The sequence below is a fragment of the Leptonychotes weddellii genome, chromosome 11 (assembly GCF_054177405.1).
Source record: "Leptonychotes weddellii isolate Sample4059 chromosome 11, ASM5417740v2, whole genome shotgun sequence".
NCBI lineage: Eukaryota > Metazoa > Chordata > Mammalia > Carnivora > Phocidae > Leptonychotes > Leptonychotes weddellii.
The window spans coordinates 35,491,681-35,512,061 of record NC_138379.1 but is presented as its reverse complement, the minus strand read 5'-3'; the positions used below and the strand labels follow the sequence as shown (position 1 = coordinate 35,512,061).

Genomic DNA, 20,381 nt, shown 5'->3' with positions numbered 1-20,381 from the left:
CACTGAACAGCAGAACGCTGTGCTTCAATTGTGAGGAGAGTTGTTCTGCCAACAGTCTAGAACTTGAGACGTTGCAGCGAGGGGGGCCCTGCCCCATTCGGCATACAGTGGAGAAGGGGGTGGTCCCCGGGGCCAGAGCGCCTGGGGTTTGAATGCTGGCTCCACTGTTTCCTCACGTGTGACCTAGCGGAAGTCACTTAGCCTCTTTGTGCCCCAGTCTTCTGGTAGTGAAACGGAGTCGGCGAGAGCGATGGCACCTTCCTCATGGAGCTCAGGGGAGTAGACGAGCTTTGTGCTTAGGCGGCATGGGGCCAGTGCTATCTCAGTGTTGGCTGTTACCACCAGGCTCCCTGGGGGGCCATGCACTAATTCCAGCCATTGCTGGACCAGGGTCCAGCCCGGTGCCAGTCTGTAGCAGGTGTTGGCGAACATGAGCCCCCTCCTTTTACCTTCATTTTGGAATCACCTCCAGAGCCAGGTCAGGAGCTAGAGAAGAAAGCATGGAGAATTTCTCGGCGTGGTTGCTGTCTCTGGGAGCCAGCTACTAGAAGGTCGTTGTGGCTTTGTCTCCACTGAAATCAGAGAGTCCAGCAGTTTCTCTCTCTCTCTCTGCCCCTCCCATTGAGCACCACTCGCCGCCCACAGTCCCGGCTGTCTCAGCAGCCATGTTGGGTGGAACACGACCTGCCGCCTGCCCAACCTCAGCTGATTGGACCTAGGATTGGTCCCTGGCCCCAGGGCCACCCACTCAGATTTTGCCTGGGGAATTTGGAGTTGGGAAACGGACACCGAGCCAGGGATGGTGGAGGAGCTATGGCTGAAAGGTGGAGGATTAGGACGGCCAAGCTCACGCTGAGCTCTGAGGACACAGAGGAAGGGGTGACAGAGACAGGCGGCCTCAACTGAGAGACCCGCTCCTCTGAGACGCCTTGAATCAGAGCCACCTTCCACTTCCAAGTGGAGTTTCACGAGACACCTCCCCTGATGACCCCTCTTCCCTGGATCTAGCCTGAGAGCATCCCTGGGCCCTATAACTGGGAGGGCCTTTACTTACCTCCTGCCAGCTCCTTGGAGTTACACCCTCCTGCCTCAGGCCCTAGCTTCTTTCCCTGAGGTCCCACTGGATGGAATTTCATGCCCCTCCCTCCCTCCCTCCCTCACATCCTGTCTTGATGGCCTCAGGAGAAGCAGCTGTGGTCATGCTGCCCCGAGTGAATCTGGGGCATCCCGTGCTTAGAGGTAATCCTCTGGGGCTCCTGCCTTCAACTCTGCTTTCTGGAACTGAGCAAAGTTCCTATCACATGGCTTCATTCCCTGCTATCTTTCTCTGAGAAGACTCAAAGCCCAGCCCAGCCCATCTCCTGCGGCCCCAGCCCCCCTGCCCCAAGCCAGCCATGGCCATTTCATCTTGTCCTTCATGCCCAACCCAGATCCTAGCACTGGGTCCTGTTTCCCACTTTTGAAGGGCCAAGACTGTATGTTTTTTTATTTGAGAGTCTTGAATCTGCTGCCCCAATCCACACTCACTCCCGGAAGCTGGAAATGAAAGCAGTTTATTTGTTTTTATTAATTTGTTTCAGGGGAAAGCAATTTATTTTGTTAATGAGTTCAGAGGGAGGTTTGTGGCAGCAATTGGGGGGGGGGTGCAGTGGAGAGACCCAGGAGTCAGGTCCTGTTAGAATTCAAGGGAGAACTCGTGATTTCTTGAGAATTCCCTTGAACCTTGAGATCCCAGGGCTGGGAGAGACCAAATTCCCAGGACTGGAAGAAAGAAACGAGAGTCCGGATCCCGGGGGCCGTCTTCGGAACTGCTACTTCCTCCTCTGTGTTGACCCTCGGGGGTGGCCTGTGGAGCTCCTTATGCAGCCCTCCTTTGGGGCCAACGGGAGTCGGGAAGCCTTGGGTGCGGACTGTACGTTTCCAGGGTCCCTGCCCACTGGCATCTCCCCAGGCTGCTTCCAGGCTTTGTGTTCAGGACGGTGGGTGCAGAGCTCCCTGGCTTCTCGGGGTGAATTTGGTTTCTCCTTCTGGACTTTAGAAGAAGGTTCTGTGGGGCAGAGGAAGCAGAGCAGGCGGGTGCAGGCCTTGTGGGCACACACTCAGCCCAGGGAGCCCCCAGCCTGGTGGCACAAGGCGGATCCCAAGCAGCTCCACAGCAACCACAGCCAGAGCCCACAGGAGGCTGGGGAGAGTGGAGGGGATATGTGGGATAAGCTAGGAGGGGACCAGAAGGCAGAGGGCTGCGGTCCCTCACGAAGAGCGCATGACAAGTGGCAGCAAACATAGGGCCACTGAGGCCATCCCAGGAGCCATGGCATAGCAGGCCACCTGTCTAGGGAGCGTGAGGCCCTAATGTTTTGAGAAACTTGTAACAGAAAAGTCAACAAGTCCGGGCTTGGGTCTGCCCCAGATACTGCCAGCTGTGGGCTTCAGGCCACGCCAAACACCAGTCTATGGCCACCAGCCAGCTCTGTCGCGGAGTGGGAAACACAGCCCCAAACCGGGCTCTGCAGTGTCCCCCAGAGGACACTGTCAGGAGAGCCAGAGCCAAGGGAGATAGATGGCACAGACGAAAGTTTGGCCCAAGCTGGGCTCAGGCCATGACAAGTCACAACAGGACATGAACAGCTCCGATAGGCCAACCCTGGTTCTTTGGCCCAGCCTGAATTGCCCTGGCTCCGCCCAAGCCCGGGGGCCCGGTGGAGCAGGGGCTCCCAGAAGGTGCTGTCCGCAGGGAAGGGAGGCACATTTTGCTGAGGCCACCTCTGGGGGCAAATCCAGGCTGTACTCCCTTGGGCTCACCCAGCCCGTCATGCCTGGTTTGAGGCACTGTGCCCAGCAGAGAATGGTGCTCACTGCTCCATCCCGCTCCTGTGGGTGCCACATGGGACCCGTGGCGGGTCTCAAGGGCTGTTAGGATACCCAGACCCTGAGCATGCTACAGACTGGGCTCTGCTTGCCTTCCCTGAGCAGGAGGGTCTTTGAGTTGGACAAAATTCCAGGGTGGCTCACAGCAGGCCTGGATGGCACTCCAGGGATGGTGCCTTGTGCAGCCCTCCAGACACCAGTCCAAAGAACCCACCAGCTCCGGCAGCAGACGGCCACTGCACGCAGCATGGACAGACAGGGCCCTGCAGCACAAGGTGGATCCCTATTCACCGTGGGGTCTGCCGGGCTCCAGCTGCAGGAGGAACCCGGGTCTGGGCACGGGAGCACGGTCTTCAAGGACCTTTCAGACCGGCTGGGGGCTTTTGGCTGCAGAGGAGGGAAGACAAGAGCTACATATGCAGAGCAGAGCAGGAAACACAAAACAGGGCTTGGTTATTTCCAGGCAGAGCCCCCATCAGACCTTTCCCTTCACTTGCCTCCTGCCTCGGGTCCTGCCTAGGCTCTGGATCCAGAATTAGTTGCTACAAGACCTTGATTTCTCCTAGATGTGCACAGAACTCAGCCCATGCTGGCCAGAGGAAGAAAAGGCAAGCAGGGGGCTGAAGAATACATGTGTGGATGGTAGGAAGGTGATGAGGATGGAGACTAGACACGAGAGAGGCACAGAGACAGAGAGAGAGGAGAGAAATGGATACACAGTAACAAAGACTAGCACCGACTCAGGCCAGGAATCAAGGAAGCAAGGGGGAGAAGGATGAAGGAGAGTGGGGCAGATGGGAGAGAAAGACTGATGGGAAAGATGCAGGAGAGGGAGAGAGGGAAAGGAGAGACAGAGACAGAGAGAAGAGAGAGACAATGAGATAGAGAGACCCATGCAGATACAAGGAGAGACAGACATATAGGGGATCGTAGAGCAAGATGGAGACTGGCCCAAGCTCCCTGGAGATCCTGCGGGAGGGGGCCAAACCCTGTGGTCCTGGCTGCTTAGAGACGCAGCCCAAGGGAATGCAGTTACATATCGGGAAGAACAACTAGATAGTAAAAGACATGGAAATCTTTAAACTAGCTAATGATGGTGCAGGGGATGAAGTCCTGAGTGGAGAATCAGAAATCCTGAGTTTGTCCCAACTCCATCGTTTTCTTGGTCTGAGACCTTGACTGTCTCTGGGCCCCAGTTTTTCATATGTGAAGAAGAATCTGGACAAGACAGCCTAGGAAGCAGCTCTGACAATGCTGACATGGTGACCCAGTGACTTCGTTCTAGGCTCTCTCTGGCCCGGGAGCTTTTTAGGACTGTGAGAAGCTGTGTGCCCGGGCTAATCCTTCAGGCTGGATGAAGGCTGAGGGTAGACTGGGAGAAGGTGGCCCAGAGAGAGAGGAAGCAGAGGGCCAGGTGCTGCGCACACTTACAGCTCATCGTCGTACTCCTTGGGGGGGCAGACGGCAACAACAAGGTCGATCCAGTCCTGTGGGAAGAAGCCCTGTGACTCTGGGGCATGCTCAGCGATTGATGGTATGTCTTCCCTCGACATTCCATTCCCATTCCCTGGGCGCCGTGGCTCAGGATCAGCTGGCTGGGGCCTTCTTCCCACGGGGAGGTGGGCCCCGCTGGGGCTGGAGGGCCTTCTGGTGAGGATCGGCCTCACTGTGCGGACCCATGGTCTGGGGAAGCTTCCAGTCTCTGGGGCTTCACACACAACCACAGAGGCCAAGATTTACAGACCCTTGAAGGACACTAAGTTCCCAAATGTTGATCTGTGGACCAGGGCCAGGCAGTAATCTCAGAACCACCTGGGGGACTTCTTAAAACTCTAGACTCATAGACTTGGCCTCTGGAGATTTGGGGGAGGTCCTAGCTCCCTAGGTCACTCTGAAGCACATCCAATCAGGGAACTTTAGGCTTAGCTTTCTGACCCTAACACTTGAATCCCCTCAATGGCATCATTGCCATCCTTGGCTTATCTATCATTGTCCACCCTTGGCTTGGGTATATCCAATAAAAAGTATGTGAAATATCACTGGGCCCCTCTACCATGCAATAGCTCCTAACATTGCACTGAAAGCTCTCCTCAGGACTCCCTCCATCCAATCTAGTTCTGCTCTCAAGAAACACAGAGAACACTTCCGCTCCCTCTACCCTAATGCAGCCCTTCAGATAATCAAAGACAGTCATCATGTTACCCGTGAGTCTTCTCTTCTCCACATCCCTTCATGTGGGTCCCAGGCCCATCTGGTCAGCTTCCTCGGCTCTGAACTTAATACCTCAGGCTCGGCTGCCTGCACACAGTTGCACAGGTTGTGCACTGCACAACATGAGAGGGCACCATCCACACTGTAATCTGTAGGAGGGCATCCCCTCGGATTGTGCAGTGCATAGCCTGGGAGACCTTATATGGTGGCCTCGACCCAAGTGGCTAATGAGCACAGATCAGACTACCACCAGACCCTCCTCCATTTTGGGCACTCTACTTCTGTTAATGCTTTCCAGTAGCCCCAAGCATTTTTGATTCCTGATCAGTGTGCACTTAGAGAAGACCTTAAGTCTTCTTGCATGGGTTGCCATACTTTGTCTTCTGGAGTCTGTATTTGTGCCATTTGCTCTTTGGACTCAAGGTCAGGAACTGACATTTATTTTTCTGAATCTCATCGTGTCATATTGAGACCATTGGCTGGATGGGTTATGTGGATGTCACCCAAGAATTTCCTGGTCCCTGGATACCCGCCCTGGGATGGGGCATCCTGACTAAGCTCTGGCTGCAGAGGCCAGGGTTTAAGGCAGGCAGGCAGGGGAGGGAGGCAGAGAGGGGGTTTGCTCTTACCCCCTGACTCCAGGCCTTCTGCAGGGTGGCCTCAGCCTCAGCCAGGGTGTGGTCCATCATGATCTTGCCATTGATCGCCATGACCTCATCCCCTTTCACGATGCCACCTGCAAGATGAGGCTGACTGGTCAACTGGGCCGTTTGTGACGTGTGCCTGGCCCAGGACTTGACAAAGGCGGGGGGCAGGAGGTCACTGGAGGGCTGCAGAAGGAGCTTGACTCCTGGCTTCTGATGGGCTCAGAAGGCACGAGGGGAAACAATCCACCAGGTTACTCAAAGAGCACTTCCTACCCACCCTGTCCGTACTCCCTCACCCCAGCTCAGTAGAATCAGGACACCAATGATGAACCATTGCCTCCCTAGCCTTTGTACAGGCCTCTGCTATCACAGAGGGAGGCAGACCTGCATTGCCCACGAAGTTAGCAGAAATATGAGCTAGTTCTGTGAGCCGTCCCTGTCTGTGCTCGAACACTGCCAGTCTGCATCAGGCCCCTGACTAGGCCAAGCTCCTTCCTACCCCAGAGCCTTCACGTGCTATTCTACCTGGGACACTTGCCACCCCCGCCCCCTTCTTCTCTTCTTCTAGGGCTAAGATGAAATGCCTCCTCAGAGAGGACTGCTCCGACCTACACGCAATCTCGAGCAGGTCTTTCCTATTGTTCTCTCAAAGAATCCCAGTCTCTTCCTGCAGAGCATTTTCACAATCTGTAGTTATATATTTGTCAACCGATGGTCCCTCCCACCAGACTGTCAGCTCCACGAGAGCAGGGACCGTCTCTTTGGTTGACCCCTATATCCACGGCACTTACCATAATACCTAGCACAAAATAGGAACTCAACATATTTTTCGAACAAATGAATGATGTTAAAGGTCTTCCTGGGTAAGATGACCTATAGTCCAATAAATTTGGGAGGGGCTGAGTTATAAGCTAAGCAAAGTTACTCACTGCAGAACTTGTCAGAGCCTTGAATATGCTAATATGTATTGTGGCTCTCCAAGAAGTGGATAGATTGTGCATGGTTTCTCATACATTTTCAACTTCAGAACCTTTAAAAAAATGTTTTTTAAGGACTTTTTCTTAGTTCTGGTGTCCACAGCACATTTTCTGGTTTATGTTGAAATAGATTACCCAGAAGTCTTGCAGGCATGAAGACCAGAGGAATGTAGTGATTGATACTGAAGATGATGTGGCAGTGGCTTAAAACACTGCTCCTGGAGAAAAGGTCACCAGCTGCTGGTGTGTCCAAAGCAGTGTGGGACCAGACTGTAGACAGCAGCTTCCTCTGGCCAGTGGGCCTGGGGAGAGGAGACTTTCACTTTTTCCTTTTGTATGAGTTCCAGATGGAGCCTCAGGAGCAACAAGGCAAGGGTTGGGCTGGGGCTTTGTAAGGAGGGGAGGGTCCCATTTATTCTGGTCCTCTTTCCCTGCCAGACACAGCAGACTGGCCTCAGCTGGCCCAGAAGTGAGGACAGAAGAGGAAGAGTGCGTGGGCCGGGAGGGCAGCCGGGGGCCATGGCAGCTGCCTAGGGAGCGGGCCCCCTCCACAGCTGACATGACAGCTTAGAATGTGGCTGTGAGAGGCAGGCCGGAGCTCACCAAGGCCATAGGTGGCCCAGCTGGACTCACCTCTGTAGCCCACAGAACCAGGTGACTTTCCCATCACTCTGCCTCCCGCCTCAAGTGTTCACCCACCTTCCATTCTACCGACTGCAGCCTAGCACCTGCCCAGGAGGGACCTGACCACGGGATTCCTGCTCAGGCCTGGAAAGGTGAGGGGCCCAAGGCTCCTCCTTCGAGGCCACTGATTCCTTCACAAAAGACCCAAGACTATTGAAAATGCTCCTGGTTTTGGAAGAATCACTAATGGTGAGTCGCAGATACTCTTGGGCAGGTGAGCAGGTTTAAGGCAAGAGTAAAGCAAAATACCAAACAGCTTGGGCTCCAGTCCTGCCTCCACCACTTACCGGCTATGGGTCCTTGAACAAGCATTTTACCTTTCTGTGCCTTGGTTTCCTAAGCTGTAAGATGAGAGTAATTACAGTACCTACTTTCGGTGCTGTCATGAGGATTAAACGAGTTAATAATACACGTGAACGCTTCAGACACAGAGTAGGTGCAGGTACTTAGAATCACATCTGGCACATGGTGAGTTCTTGATAGACATTAGCCCTTATTATTAAAAGGGCAGGGAAGGTTTGGATGCTTTCTTTCCTGCCTTTACATGTGCTGCTCCCTCTTCCTGGAAAGTTCTTTCCCACCATCATGAGGCTAACATTGACTTACCTTTTCTTTTTTCTTTTATTTTTTAAAGATTTTATTTATTTATTTGACAGAGGCAGAGATAGCGAGAGCAGAAACACAAGCAGCGGGAGTGGGAGAGGGAGAAGCAGGCTTCCCGCGGAGCAGGGAGCCCGATGTGGGGCTCGATCCCAGGACCCTGGGATCATGACCTGAGCCGAAGGCAGCCGCTTAACGACTGAGCCACCCAGGCGCCCCATTGACTTACCTTTTAAGCTCAGGTATGGTGCTTGTAGGGAGCCTTCCCCCGTGGCCCCCTTTTCCCTTGGTTGGGTCAGGGGCCCCTCAGGGTCCCACAACTGTCTGTCAGCTGACTGCCCTGTTATGGGTGGAATCTGGCAATTCTGAGCATGTTTTCACCACTAGATGGGGAGCCCCGGAGGGCAGGGTGGGGTCTGGTTGGCTGTATACCCATAGTCCTGGCACCATCATTTGCCCACGGGCAACGTGTGGGACTCAGAAGATGGACGGGTGGATCCAGATGGGGGAATTCTTGAGCAACGGTCGGACCACTCCAAGTGGGCAGCCGCGTGCTTTCCTGGCTCCCTGTAAAACCACTGTACCACCCCCAAACTGGGGCATGGCTGGTCCCCACTCACCGTGCCGCTCAGCAGCTCCCCCCTCATACACAGCCGAGACGACCACCTTCCCGATCGGGGAGTCCACACCGCCTTCTAGGGCCAGATCTAAGGATCCCTCCTGGATGGAGAAAAACAGGCCTTCAAGAGCCAAGCAGATAGCAGCCTGTGCACCCCTGGGTACCCAGGATCCTCTTGACAGGGCTACAGAGAGGGCCAGAGAAGCCATGGGGCCAATGACAACGCCATCAGGGAGGAACGGGGGCATGGACACTGAGTGGGAAAAGGGTAGGGATCTAAGGAGTCACCCAAGAGTCATCTCCAGAGTAGGAGAAGCAGGGCACCAAGATGGGAGGGGGCTGGGGCAGAGAAGGATGGTGGCCCGCCTGACCTCCATGTGTCCACATACCTTCTTAATGCGCAGGAGCCGGACATCCTTCCCTATGATCTGCTCTGGGGTGAACTAGAGGGAACAGATAGTGGGGAGCTTTGAGTCTGCCTGGAGGATGAGGGTGGGGGTCCCATAGAGTACATGGACAAGGGGACCCTTTCCAGCCCCACATCCATCGGTCTTCACCTGGGGGTCCCAGGCCTCATGGGGGCCACATGGACACACAAAGAGGTGACCACAGAAATCCCAGATCCATTCTTCCTGAGAATATTGTGAGGGCTGGGTGAGGACATGCCCTATAAGCACCCAGAAAACCACACAGCACTTGATACATAGTCAGTGCTCAGCAAATGTAACAGCTTTTTTTTTTTTTTAAAGATTTTATTTATTTATTTGACAGAGAGAGACACAGTGAGAGAGGGAACATAAGCAGGGGGAGTGGGGGAGGGAGAAGCAGGCTTCCCGCTGAGCAGGGAGCCCGATGTGGGGCTCGATCCCAGGACCCTGGGATCATGACCTGAGCCGAAGGCAGACGCTTAACGACTGAGCCACCCAGGCGCCCTGTAACAGCTCTTATAACCCCACTGTGCCCCAACACACACACCAGTCCTATGGGTCACACTAGAATGCTGTCTGCAATGAGCCTTCACAGAAAAGAGCAGATGGGGCTCCTTGGGGCTCCTCACATGCCCCACCTCATCCCTGGGACCCCCAGAGCCCAGAATGTACCACGATGGAGCACACTGTAACCCCCCACCCACAGTCCTAGGATGACTCCCCAGGGGAGGAGAGTGATCTCTCACCATGGAGTAGGGGTCAAAGCCTTCCTCATATTTGCGGAAATCCTGGAAGCAAAGGGAGGGTGTTAGGGCCACAGAGTACAGTTTCTTGAGGGTCACTGCAGGAAGCAAGCTTAGGGCAGAGGAAGAAGACGTGATTAGGTCAGATGTAGGGGAGAGAGTGGGGGGCCAGGTGTGGCCTGCATGGGGATGCAGGGAGGAGGCTGGAAGCCCCAGTAGCCAGAGCACCCCTGGCCGGGGAGAAGCAGGAAGCTCTGGAAGCATTGGGAGGAACCCAGCCCTGGACCCCACATTGTTGCAGCGGGGTGGGCGCCCGTGGCTGGCAGGGGCGCCTGCTGATGTCCAGATGGTCTGAGTGGCCCGTGTCGGCCTTGCTGAAGCTGTCATCTGCCCACAGCCTCAGGTCCTTTAGGTCCTCCCTGAGTTCCTCCAAGTGCTCATGCGAGGCCAGGTTCAGGCTCTGGGGGTGAAGACCCGCCTTTCTTCACCCGGTGCTCTGACCCCAAAGAAGGACAACAATGCTCAAGAGGCAGCTCTCCCTGGGGAATCCAGCCACAAGATGACTGGGGTACAGGGCGGTGGACCGTGCAAAAGAATGTCAGGCTCCAAGAGGAACAGGGGCGTCTGTGCCTGCCCAGTGCCCAGCACTGTTCTTTTTTTTTTTTTAATTTTATTATGTTATGTTAGTCACCATACAATACATCATTGGACTGTTCTTAATGTAATGCTTATCTAGAATGTAAGAGGCCTCCCAGACCCTTAGCCAGGAGAGGATGAAGGAGAAGACTTATCTCAGGGAACCTGGCTTGGTGAGGGCTGTGAAAACAGTGTCCCCAAGATGTAGAAACAAGGAGGTAAGAAGGAAGATGGGGGCAGAGTCAGCACACACTGCCTTCCTAGGAATCCCCCACAGAGAGCAGGAGCCGGGGGTCCACAGACTCGGGGGCCAGGCATGCCAAGTCCTAGGCAGCAAAGCCTCAGTTAGTCCCCATGGGCAGGCGGGAGCAGGTGAGAGGCCCTATGGCAGGGGCCCAGGTAGGCCCTGCTGGACTGAGGGGAGCCATCCCCAGCACGCAATTCCCTGGGCCACACCAAGTGTCCCCTGAGGCCTATGGTCAGCCTCAGGGGGAGGCCACTGCCTTCTTTATGCCCAGCATGCTGCAACCAAGCTCTGGGCACAAGATGAGGACCAAACATCCGCAGGTGGCTCCCTGGGCATCAATCTGCCCTCCCTCCTCACCCAGGCTTTGTCGCCCAGGCTCAGCCCCACAGAGCCTGGGAGTTTGGAGGCTGTCCCCACTCGAAGGCCACGGCCACTCCCAGGTCAGTCTCTGGGCATCAGGGCAGCAGACAGAGGAAGGGATGCAGCAAATCCATGGGCAGGAGAGGTCAAGAGGCAGGATATGGAGTCAACGCCCTTTCACTGAGGGCCCTGACTACTTCTGGCTATTTCTTCTAGAAAACTGGACAGTGCTGGCTATGGGCTTCCCCTTCTCCCTCCCTGTGAGAATCTGCTCTCAGAATGGGCATGATGGCAAGGGTTTGTGTCTTGTGTGAATTTAGATCATAGACTTATAAGCCACTACAGCTGGTCAGCCCTTGAAGAGGGAGCCCAACCCTTCAACAGATGGAGAAACTGAGGCCCAGAAAGGTGACATTCATGCCCAAGGTCACCCAGCCAGTGGGTAGTGGAGCAAGGGTTTGACTTCCAGTCTGGGTCCTTGGGCTCCTCCCTTCCCGCCACTCTCCCTTGGAGGGCTGTCTGTGCCCTAAACAACAAGGGCTGAAATGTCTATCTCATGATTAGACATGCGCTTTGCCAGGCGGGATGGTGGAGCAGGTAGGAGCCCGACCGTGCAGCCTGACCTCTTGCAAGTCCAGGGCCTGGGAGGAGCTGTGCCGTCATGGGTGCGTTTCCTAACATCTCGGCTTCAGTTTCTCATCTGCTTACCTCCTAGGGTCGTTACAAAGATTAAATGAGTTTATGTACATGAAGTATTTAGAAATAGTGCTTGGCACAGTGACAGTCGCCCGTCACTCCTCAGTCCTGGGCTGGGAGCAGCCTCCTTTGCAAACTCCCATGTGTCTCTGTGAAGCTGACACTTCCCTGTCGCTCCACCTGTAGTCACATGAGCCTGGAGTCTGGTGGTGGGTTAGCGGTGAGCTTGGCTGCAAGATCTTTCTCTATCGGGGGATCTCTTCCACCACTGGTTGAGACTGCCAACCCAGTGGCTGGCTTTGGGAACAGAAGCCCCCAGGAGGTGGGAAAGTAAGTGGCTGCTTGCCTGATAGAACTCACGGGCCAGGAAGGACATCCACATCCTTGTGCCCAGGAGCACCCCAGGCAGGTGGAGGACCTGGACTACCACTTCCTCCCTGACTGGTTCAGTGCCAGGCAAAGCTGTGAGCTGCCTCAAGGGGACGACACAGGGGAAGGGGCAGGGAGACACCTTCTGTCCTAGGGCTGGAGTGAGGGCCCATCTTGGCCTCTGCAATCCTTCGCGGCTTCCCTCTGCCCTGCTCCTCTTTGAACAAACAAAGCAAAAGAGCAGAGCCCCCAGGGATCCTGCTACTTTCTCAGCTGGGGCATGGAGTCTAATAAAGCCAGGGTCCCCTCCTGATAGAAGACCCTTCCCCACTCCTGGCTGCAGGCAACAGGGACACAGCTCTGGCCTGAGGCTCTGGTGGAGGGCCCTTGGGGCCGCCTCAGAGCCGGCTGGCACTCCCAGAGAGAGAAGTCGGAGCAGGAGGGACGGGGGTGGCGGAGAGGACTACACACGATAGGTATCGCTTTACTTGTCTGAACGCTGTCTGATAAACCACCATCCTCTTCAACATCTCCTGTGGCTGCCAGGAAAAAAAAAAAAGTTCCACGCTGGACGTTACCAATAGGCCTCGTCTGCCCTCTGGTGCCAAACCCCGGGCCTGCCAGCCTGGGGCTGCCCTGGCAACATCCCACTCCGAGTAGACACAGCCTGATTTAGGTCAGGGACCGGCCAGACGCCCCCAGGTACAGCAGCTCCCCGCTTCTAGTCAAGCAGACACCACCCTTTGGCCAGAGAACACACCCCGGGGGCACCAACAGGGGTTATCACAGGGGCATGAACTTTGCTCTTTGGGGAGCTGACAGGACAGCAAAAGCTCAAAATAAGTATCTGAGCTGTCCTGCCCTGACATTTGGATAGGGTTTCCTTGAAAGGGGAAGAACAATTCTGCCATGACTCTTTTCCCACCATGGGTGCGAGGCCAGTCAGTGCCTGGCACCCCCCGGGACATGGGGTTCCACATGAGTCCCTCAGCTGTAGGCGACTGGGGGTGGGCAGACCCTACTGCTCCCCCAGGACCACACCTCACACTCCCAGTCCAGGGAGGAGTGAGTGGCGAGATGGACAGAGTGAGTGGCCCCGCTTTGGATGGTCTCCCATCTGAGGGTGTTCTGTGTCGTGCCTCGCCAGGCCTTAGGGGCCGAGGCCAGGGCCAATGGAATCACTGGAGGTTTGGCAAGATGGCAATGTAGGTAAGAGCTTGAGCTCTGGAGTCTGAAAGACTCTGGAGTAAGTGGTAAGATCTGGCTCTGCCTAGGGCAACCGACTTACCCCCTCTAAGCCTCAGTATCCTGACACACGGTGGGCTCACAATAAGTCTGAGCTGTTACCATTCTTACGTCTAGAGGGAGCTCCAGCCTGTTTGGTACCCACATGGATTCATCTCTTGGTCAAGGAGAAGTCATGTGAGGTTGTGTCCCACCTCACTCTCCCTCCAGGGGCAGCAGAAGCCAGAGGAGACAGCCCTTGTCTGCTCCTCTGGAGATGCCCTGGAGGGGACCCGAGGGGCTTACCAGGACCTCAGATTTCACAGCTGGCCTGTAGATGAAGTTGGACTCCTGGTGGACCATGACGGGCTTGGAGATAGTAGACACGCCAGGGCCTCGTGGAGGCTGTGGGCTTGGGCAAAATGTCTACAAGGGTTAGTGTACAAGAAACCCCCATGAGGGCATGGCGGGAGTGGCCCAGGCCAACTGCCACGCTTTGACACACATGCAAATCCACCCCATGCACATGCTGAGCCCCCCTGGTTCATTCACCCTGTTGAAGGTGCCAGGGGTGTGATCTTCAGCAGAGAGATAAGAAGTCCATTGGCCACAGTGTGTTCTGAGGCCACAGAAACTAATGGGTGGCTCTCAGAAATCAGGGACTTGAGCCAGAGCCTAGTTCCGGGGGCACCAGCAGCCTCTGTCACTCAGAGGATACACTTTCTAGGCTCTCTCTCTGTGGCCATGGGTGCCATCTAGCCTCCTCTCTCCCTAAAGGCTATTTCTTCTGGCTGTGATTCCATTCCCCAGACTGCACACAAAGCATCTGCTGTCCCTGGCGGGTGGGCACGGAGGCTCTGGCCACTGGAGGTGGGGACCAGTCAGAGCAGCATCCAGGAGAGCTGACACAACCTGTCTGCTCTGCTCTAACACACTCCATCATCGTGGGTGAGACAAATCGAATCGGATCACAACCCTGCCCAGACTCTTCATGGGTCCCCACTGACTGCTGAGCTCCTTGGCTTGACTCACAAGCTCCTTCATGAGTTCCTTCCTGAGTTCCTCCTCGCCATCTTTATGTTCCCTGTACCTTTCATGCCCTTCCTCCCATCCTCCATGTACTACTCTCATCCTTCAAGGCTCAGCTCATCAGCCCTTTACTCTGCAAAGGTTCCTTCAACTTCTCGTTAGAATGAATCCTCCCCATAGCACCTGCCCTGGGCCATTTTACAGCTGAATCGTATCTGCTCTGCTGCTCATCCTTCAGATGGCAAAGTCCGGAAACGCACAGGTGTGCCAATTTCCTCACTGTCCCCTGCAGGATGGCTCCATGCTCCCCTTCTCCTCACACAAAGACACAAGGCTGGTGCTCAATCAATGCTTACTGAATCAAATTTGTCAAGGAAAAGCTGCTGCCCATCTTGATAGGGGGGACTCACAAGAAGGATATGACCATCTGTGCCAGCCTAACTCAGCCCCCTGTAAATCTGCTCCTGGCTGGGCTCTAGGACAAGACATCCCTGGAGTAGACAGACATCTCTGTCAGAGCTGCAAGGTCCATCAGAGGTCTAGAAGGAGTCCCCCTGAGAGTCCTCTGCCAGAAGCTGCCTCCTTGTTGGTGCCTGGCACTTTCTTTACTCCCACCTTCCCCCAAGCTCTCCTGAATGCTCTGAAATGCTTATTCTGCTCTTCATGCTGGGCCTCAAATCCATGCAGGGAAGGTTAATAAAAATCAGATCAGGTACTACTGACTGCCCTCTCGCAAAGCTCTTACCCTTAGCTGATGTGAGCTGCTTTTAACTCTGACTCAAGCCTGGCCCTACGGCAACTGCAGCAGAGGAATATTTTGTTTGTCCCTCCACAGGATCAAAGCTCCATATCTTCCTTGGGGATTGCCTCTTCCAAAATAGTCTTTGGATTAAGAACAACTAATAAGAAATATGTCTTTTTGAGAAAGATCACTGTTCAGCCTCCTGACATCCAAGGGGGGGGAGGGGGATAAAAAAACCTAGTCTTTTTATAGTAAATTTGGAGATTTCTAGGAACTCCTTGTCTTCATTTTTTCAGTAGCTGGAAGTTGGCCAGAAAGTTCTGGGTATTATACTTCAAGCCAATGGAATTGGCTAATTCCATAGAAAATGGCATTGTAATGTCTTAACACTGCACCGGACAGAGTTACCACTTCATTTACAGACCCTAATACTGCTCCACCGCTTCTCCTCCCTTCCTTTTCCCCTGGTTAACCTGGGGATTCATTTCCCATATTCCTGGTTTTCTGAGCTTATATCAAAAAGTGACTGGCTGTGACATAGAGCTCTGGTTATTCAGTAACGCAGCCTTGCAAGTACATATGGAATGTTACCAGTCGGTAGTAGCCAAGAGGAGCAAAGAGAAACCAACAGACATGGATACACAGTTGCTCATCACAAGTATCACAGGCAATTCACCATACAGGATAGCACTTCAAAATCAGTAGAAACTATGCACATGCAGGGTGACCTCAACATGCGGGTTGGGAGCTCATGCCTGGAAAATGGGTTGGAGTGATGTTTCTTCCAGTCTCCACTGGTGAAAGCAGCAGAGGGTGGGGGAAACAACAGCAGCCCTGCCCACTCTTTCTGCTTCGCAGCACAGCATGCGGAACAGGGGCAATACCTTTGGGGTGGGTGGGAAGCTCCGTTCAGGAACAGGGGAGTTAGTGGGCTTCCCACTGTGGTTCTTTGCCTCCCAGTCCTCTGCTGGATCTCCTGTGTCTCCAGCATGGAAGGGGTGGTTGCCCAGTGCCTCTTCCAGTGCCGAGGGTAGCGGGCGGGTAGGAGTCAGGTCTTGGGTGGGAATAGATGGTGGGGGAGGGATGGGAATGGGGGGTGGAGTGCGTTGCACCCAGGGTGAAGATGAGGCACACACATGGCCTGATGACGGAAGGACAGGGGGTGCAGGGACCTTGAGGGATGGGTTGGAGGGTGGAGGATGGGGCATCACGGGTAAGGCAGAGGGAGTCTTGGGGGGATAATAGAACATGTCCAAGGGGATGTCATCCAGGTCAGTGGTGTGGAGGTGCAGCCCGCCTGCGAAGCGTCTCAGGGGTGGGACCAGGGGAGACACAGAAGGTGGGGGAAGTGGGCGCCCCGTGGTCATCTGGGGGGTTGCAAGGAAGTTCTGTAATTGTCTGACTAGGGCTCCACTTCACAATACATTGAGTATAATGCTTTTCTGTTTCTTTTGCTGCTGGAGACCCACCACCCACAAACCAGAATCATGGGGGTATCACTTCTCTGTCACCTGGGTGCTCAGGTGAGCCCACACCAAGTGGCTAGGAGGGAGTGCCCAAATGCAGGATGGTGCTAAGGTATGCCACATGTGGGTGAAAAGTAAGGTGACTGGAACAGACTTGAGAGTGAGAGGGGCACTCTGAGCAATGACTCCAGGACAACATGCCTAACGGAGACCATCTCAGATGAGCTAGGACTTAGTGGTCACTCTGGAGATAAGCCCAGAAATACAGATCTGTCCCCCTTCCCAAGAGAGCCAGGCAGAGTGGGCTGGTAGGGGTGGCCCTGGACACGGAGGCTTGCCAGTGGCCATCTTGCCTCCCGCTGTCCCCAGAGTGGGTCATTCTGAAGGCAGCAGGAGGGCCTCTGTGGAAAGAAGGTCTCTGTTACCTCTGAAATCTCATTATCAGCAGAGGAAATCTGCTCAAGGCGCGTCTGACAAAGCCTTTCCACCCAATACTGAATCTTTTCCGATTCCTCAAGGTCTTCCCGCTCTGTCTCGGACACCTAGGACCCAAGGACAGTGCAAAAAGGAGAGGACAAAGGGCACACTGAGTCCCACGGGGGTGGCACACTCAGATCAGCAGCAGAGAAGCACTTCTTTAGAAAGTACTGTTGGGTGGGTCCACTCTCCAGGAAAAGACCCCGGCTTATTCCACCTGGCCCCAGAAGAGGCAGAAATTAAGAGGGAGAGGGTGCTGGGGAATCAGGTGGACTAACGGCACTTGTAGGCCAAATCAGAGGAGGGGCTCGTGCATTGTGTGGAACTAGTCGGGATTAGGCTCCCAGGGTCCCCACGAACACTGAGGCTCTTGTGATTTTCCAGTGGTCCTTTTTTAGGCTCCTAGCACATTCCAAAAGTTTAACTGCTCTTTTTTTCCCCCTCTAGGCTGCCTTGTCCTCAGAAGTACAAGTTGGATTTTATTTTTAATTTTGTAGCTTATTCTTTCCTAATGCCAGACCTAATGCACTTCACATTTTCCAGGATTACTCTGGTTTTGTAATTTAATCAGCTTGGCATTCTGATTCATGGAAGCATTAAAGAGAAGCAGAACGAATAACATCTCCAATAGTTAGGGAGTTAAGGTCACCCAACTCACCTAGGAAATAGGAATTACTCATGCTGGATGATTGCTTTTGTCATGTCTTGAAGGGGACAACCTTAGATACATTTCCAGGTTGAAGAGGTCTAGCCTCGGATACATCCTATGTTTTGTTTTGTTGTTTTTTTTTTTAATTTATTTATTTGAGAGAAAGAGAGAGAGAGCGCGAGTGAGCATGCACGAACAGTGGGGAGGGGCAGAGGGTGAAGCAGAGTCCCCACTGAGCAGGAACCCAACACGGGGCTCGATCCCAGGACCTTGGGATCATGATCCGAGCTGAAGGCAGGCGCTTAATCGACTGAGCCACCCAGGAGCCCCTGGATACATCCTATGTTGATGGAAGCAGCCTCACACTCATTGGGGAATAGCTTCAGACACCACATCTGCACAAAGGGGTTTTAGCCTCAGACCCATACTCTCAGAGCCAAGGCAGGTTGGGGAAGTCTGGTCTTGGACTCATAACCTGGGTAGAGGGGCCAAACGGACTCGGACCTGATGATAAGTGGATGGAAGACTAACTTCAGTTCTACAATCTAGGCAGAGGGGTTAGCCTTAGGGTCTTACCCTACGTAGGGAGAGAGACCTCGTAGCCACCCCTAGGCTGGACAGACCTAGCCTTGGACTCATACTCTGATGGGGCTGGGATGGAGGAGACAGACTCAAACCTCTAGCCAGGTGGGTGAAGGGTTAACCTAAGTGTGACAATCTGGGCAGAGAGGCTAGCCTCAGACCCATACTTGAGCAAGGAGTCTAGTCTCTGTTCCAAACATACACCTAAGCCAGAGGCTAGTCTCCTTGATCCTGGGCAGATGGGATGATCCCACGTTCTAGACTGAGCAGAAGGGCAGGGCCCACTCCATCCCTGGACTCTACTTGCGGAAAACAACTCCAGCTGGTTCCCTGGGAGCTTGGTGGGGAATAACCAAGCCGTGCCCTGGGACGCTCACCTGGCCTCTGGGTAGGACACATACCTCCTGGGCCAGCCGGTTGATCTTCAGTTGTTTTTCCTTTTCCAGCATTTCCTCTTTCTCTTTGTAAAGCTTTTGCTCAAACTCTAGTTCCTTCTTATTCTTTCTCAACTCCTGCAGGCTGTCATACTTGGCTTTCTTCTTATCCTTTCCTTTCTGAGCAGATGTGGCAGTGTTTACATGACAAGGGTTATGAGGTTGTGTTGACGCTGACACAGCACAGCAAACAGGGCATTCAGTCCACAGACAGCACCAGAAAACGACCCTGTGCTGAGCCCCTCCCCCAACTCTGCCCCTCTGCACTGGGCACTGGACCTCAGGTGTAGGGCAGGCAAACTGCTGCTACCCACTTGGAGTGGGGGACACATGCCTTGTGCCAGCCAGAAGAACCGGCTTACTCGTTCCCTAGCCAGCTGTGTGACCTTGGCTAAGTTCTTTGGCCTCTCTGGGCTTGATTCACCTCATCTCCAAAACAGAAGAAATACCTGCTCCACGGGCTTGCCATCAGAGCCAATAAAATAACATCTGCAAAACAGCTTTATAAACATGAAAGCATGGGATAAACAAAATACACTGAATTTAGGTTCTAGTATCTAGGCACATGCCTTCTCCATTATCTGGAAAGAAAGGTGTCTCGTTGTTTAGGCAACAGAGAGACATCCTGGGAGATTCTATAGAAAATCTGGGAGAGGAGGCGAGCCTCATTTGCAGAGATCCTCTGTCCTAAGCTGCAGGAGGTGGGAGCCAGCCTCAGACCTGGGAGCCCAGAGCCAGGGACATCAGATTTTACTCTGATGCTTAAGCTGCAGACCATTTAATCCTGTAGAGGCCCTCTGAACTAGGCCCCTGAACTGAGGATTAGCCAGAAACTACAGGACTAGGAGATGAGGGTGGGGGAAGAGGATGGCCTCACTGCTTTAAACCGACTGTTAAGGTTCGAGAGGATTTGGGATAGGAGATGCAAAGCAAACAGACTCCTTATTTTTCCTGGTGGAATTGGACCCGTAAGACCTACTTTCCTGGTCGCTCCTCCCATGGGGTTGCAAGGAAGCCAAGGAGTAAGGAAGGAAGAAAACTAACGTTTATGGACTGCCTATGTGCTAAGGGATTTATGTTGATTATCTCATATGTAGGTATTATCCTCACTCTCTTGATGAAGGATCCAGGGCTCAGAGAGGTGAAAACCCTTGCCCAGTGTCAAACATCTAGTCAGTAGTGGTGCCAGGATCTGGACCTGAGCCTTCCAGGTCCTACAAGTTTTCTCCTGTGCCCGGGTGAGCTAACACCTGGGGGGATGGCAGGAGAGAGCATCAGCCCCATCACACACAGCACAAAGGACAGAATTAGCACTCAGGAGAGGGGACAGCAGAGAGTCAGCATTCTGGGGTATTTCTGTGGGGAGGAGGAAACCTGTTCACAGAGCTCACCCCCACCCCAACAAGGGGTCTTCTCTCAGAATTCCTGAATCATCCCAGCATCTAAGGGCAGGAATGAGGAACTGAGTTTCTCAGCACTGGACATAAAACTTTGTCCACAGCTGGAAAGACTTGGGGGTGTAGTTATGGACCTATGACTGAGTTATCCTGCCTCCCCTCCTAAAGAGAACCCCTACTTCCATGCACAGATAATGTGCTTTGGAGATGGTCCCCTATCTTGGGGATAGAGGCCCACCCCCCAGAGCAGTCTATGAACTACTTGAGAAAATGATTCTCATTTCTTCAGAGTCCTG

The 20,381-nt window shown here is 53.9% G+C and overlaps 1 protein-coding gene across 1 annotated transcript in view; it reads right to left on the bottom strand.

The window, feature by feature from the left end:
* Positions 1 to 1,537: 1,537 nt before the first annotated feature.
* USH1C (USH1 protein network component harmonin) overlaps positions 1,538 to 20,381 on the bottom strand; it is a 45,627-nt gene continuing 26,783 nt past the window's right edge. The window contains 14 exon segments of the mRNA XM_081798507.1: positions 1,538 to 1,841; positions 1,843 to 1,931; positions 1,934 to 2,053; positions 3,176 to 3,278; positions 4,300 to 4,370; positions 5,709 to 5,815; positions 8,608 to 8,707; positions 8,996 to 9,049; positions 9,781 to 9,822; positions 12,574 to 12,624; positions 13,616 to 13,735; positions 15,965 to 16,447; positions 16,972 to 17,088; positions 18,656 to 18,808. Of these exon segments, the coding sequence (XP_081654633.1) occupies positions 1,676 to 1,841; positions 1,843 to 1,931; positions 1,934 to 2,053; positions 3,176 to 3,278; positions 4,300 to 4,370; positions 5,709 to 5,815; positions 8,608 to 8,707; positions 8,996 to 9,049; positions 9,781 to 9,822; positions 12,574 to 12,624; positions 13,616 to 13,735; positions 15,965 to 16,447; positions 16,972 to 17,088; positions 18,656 to 18,808 (1,776 nt within the window). The 3' untranslated portion in view covers positions 1,538 to 1,675.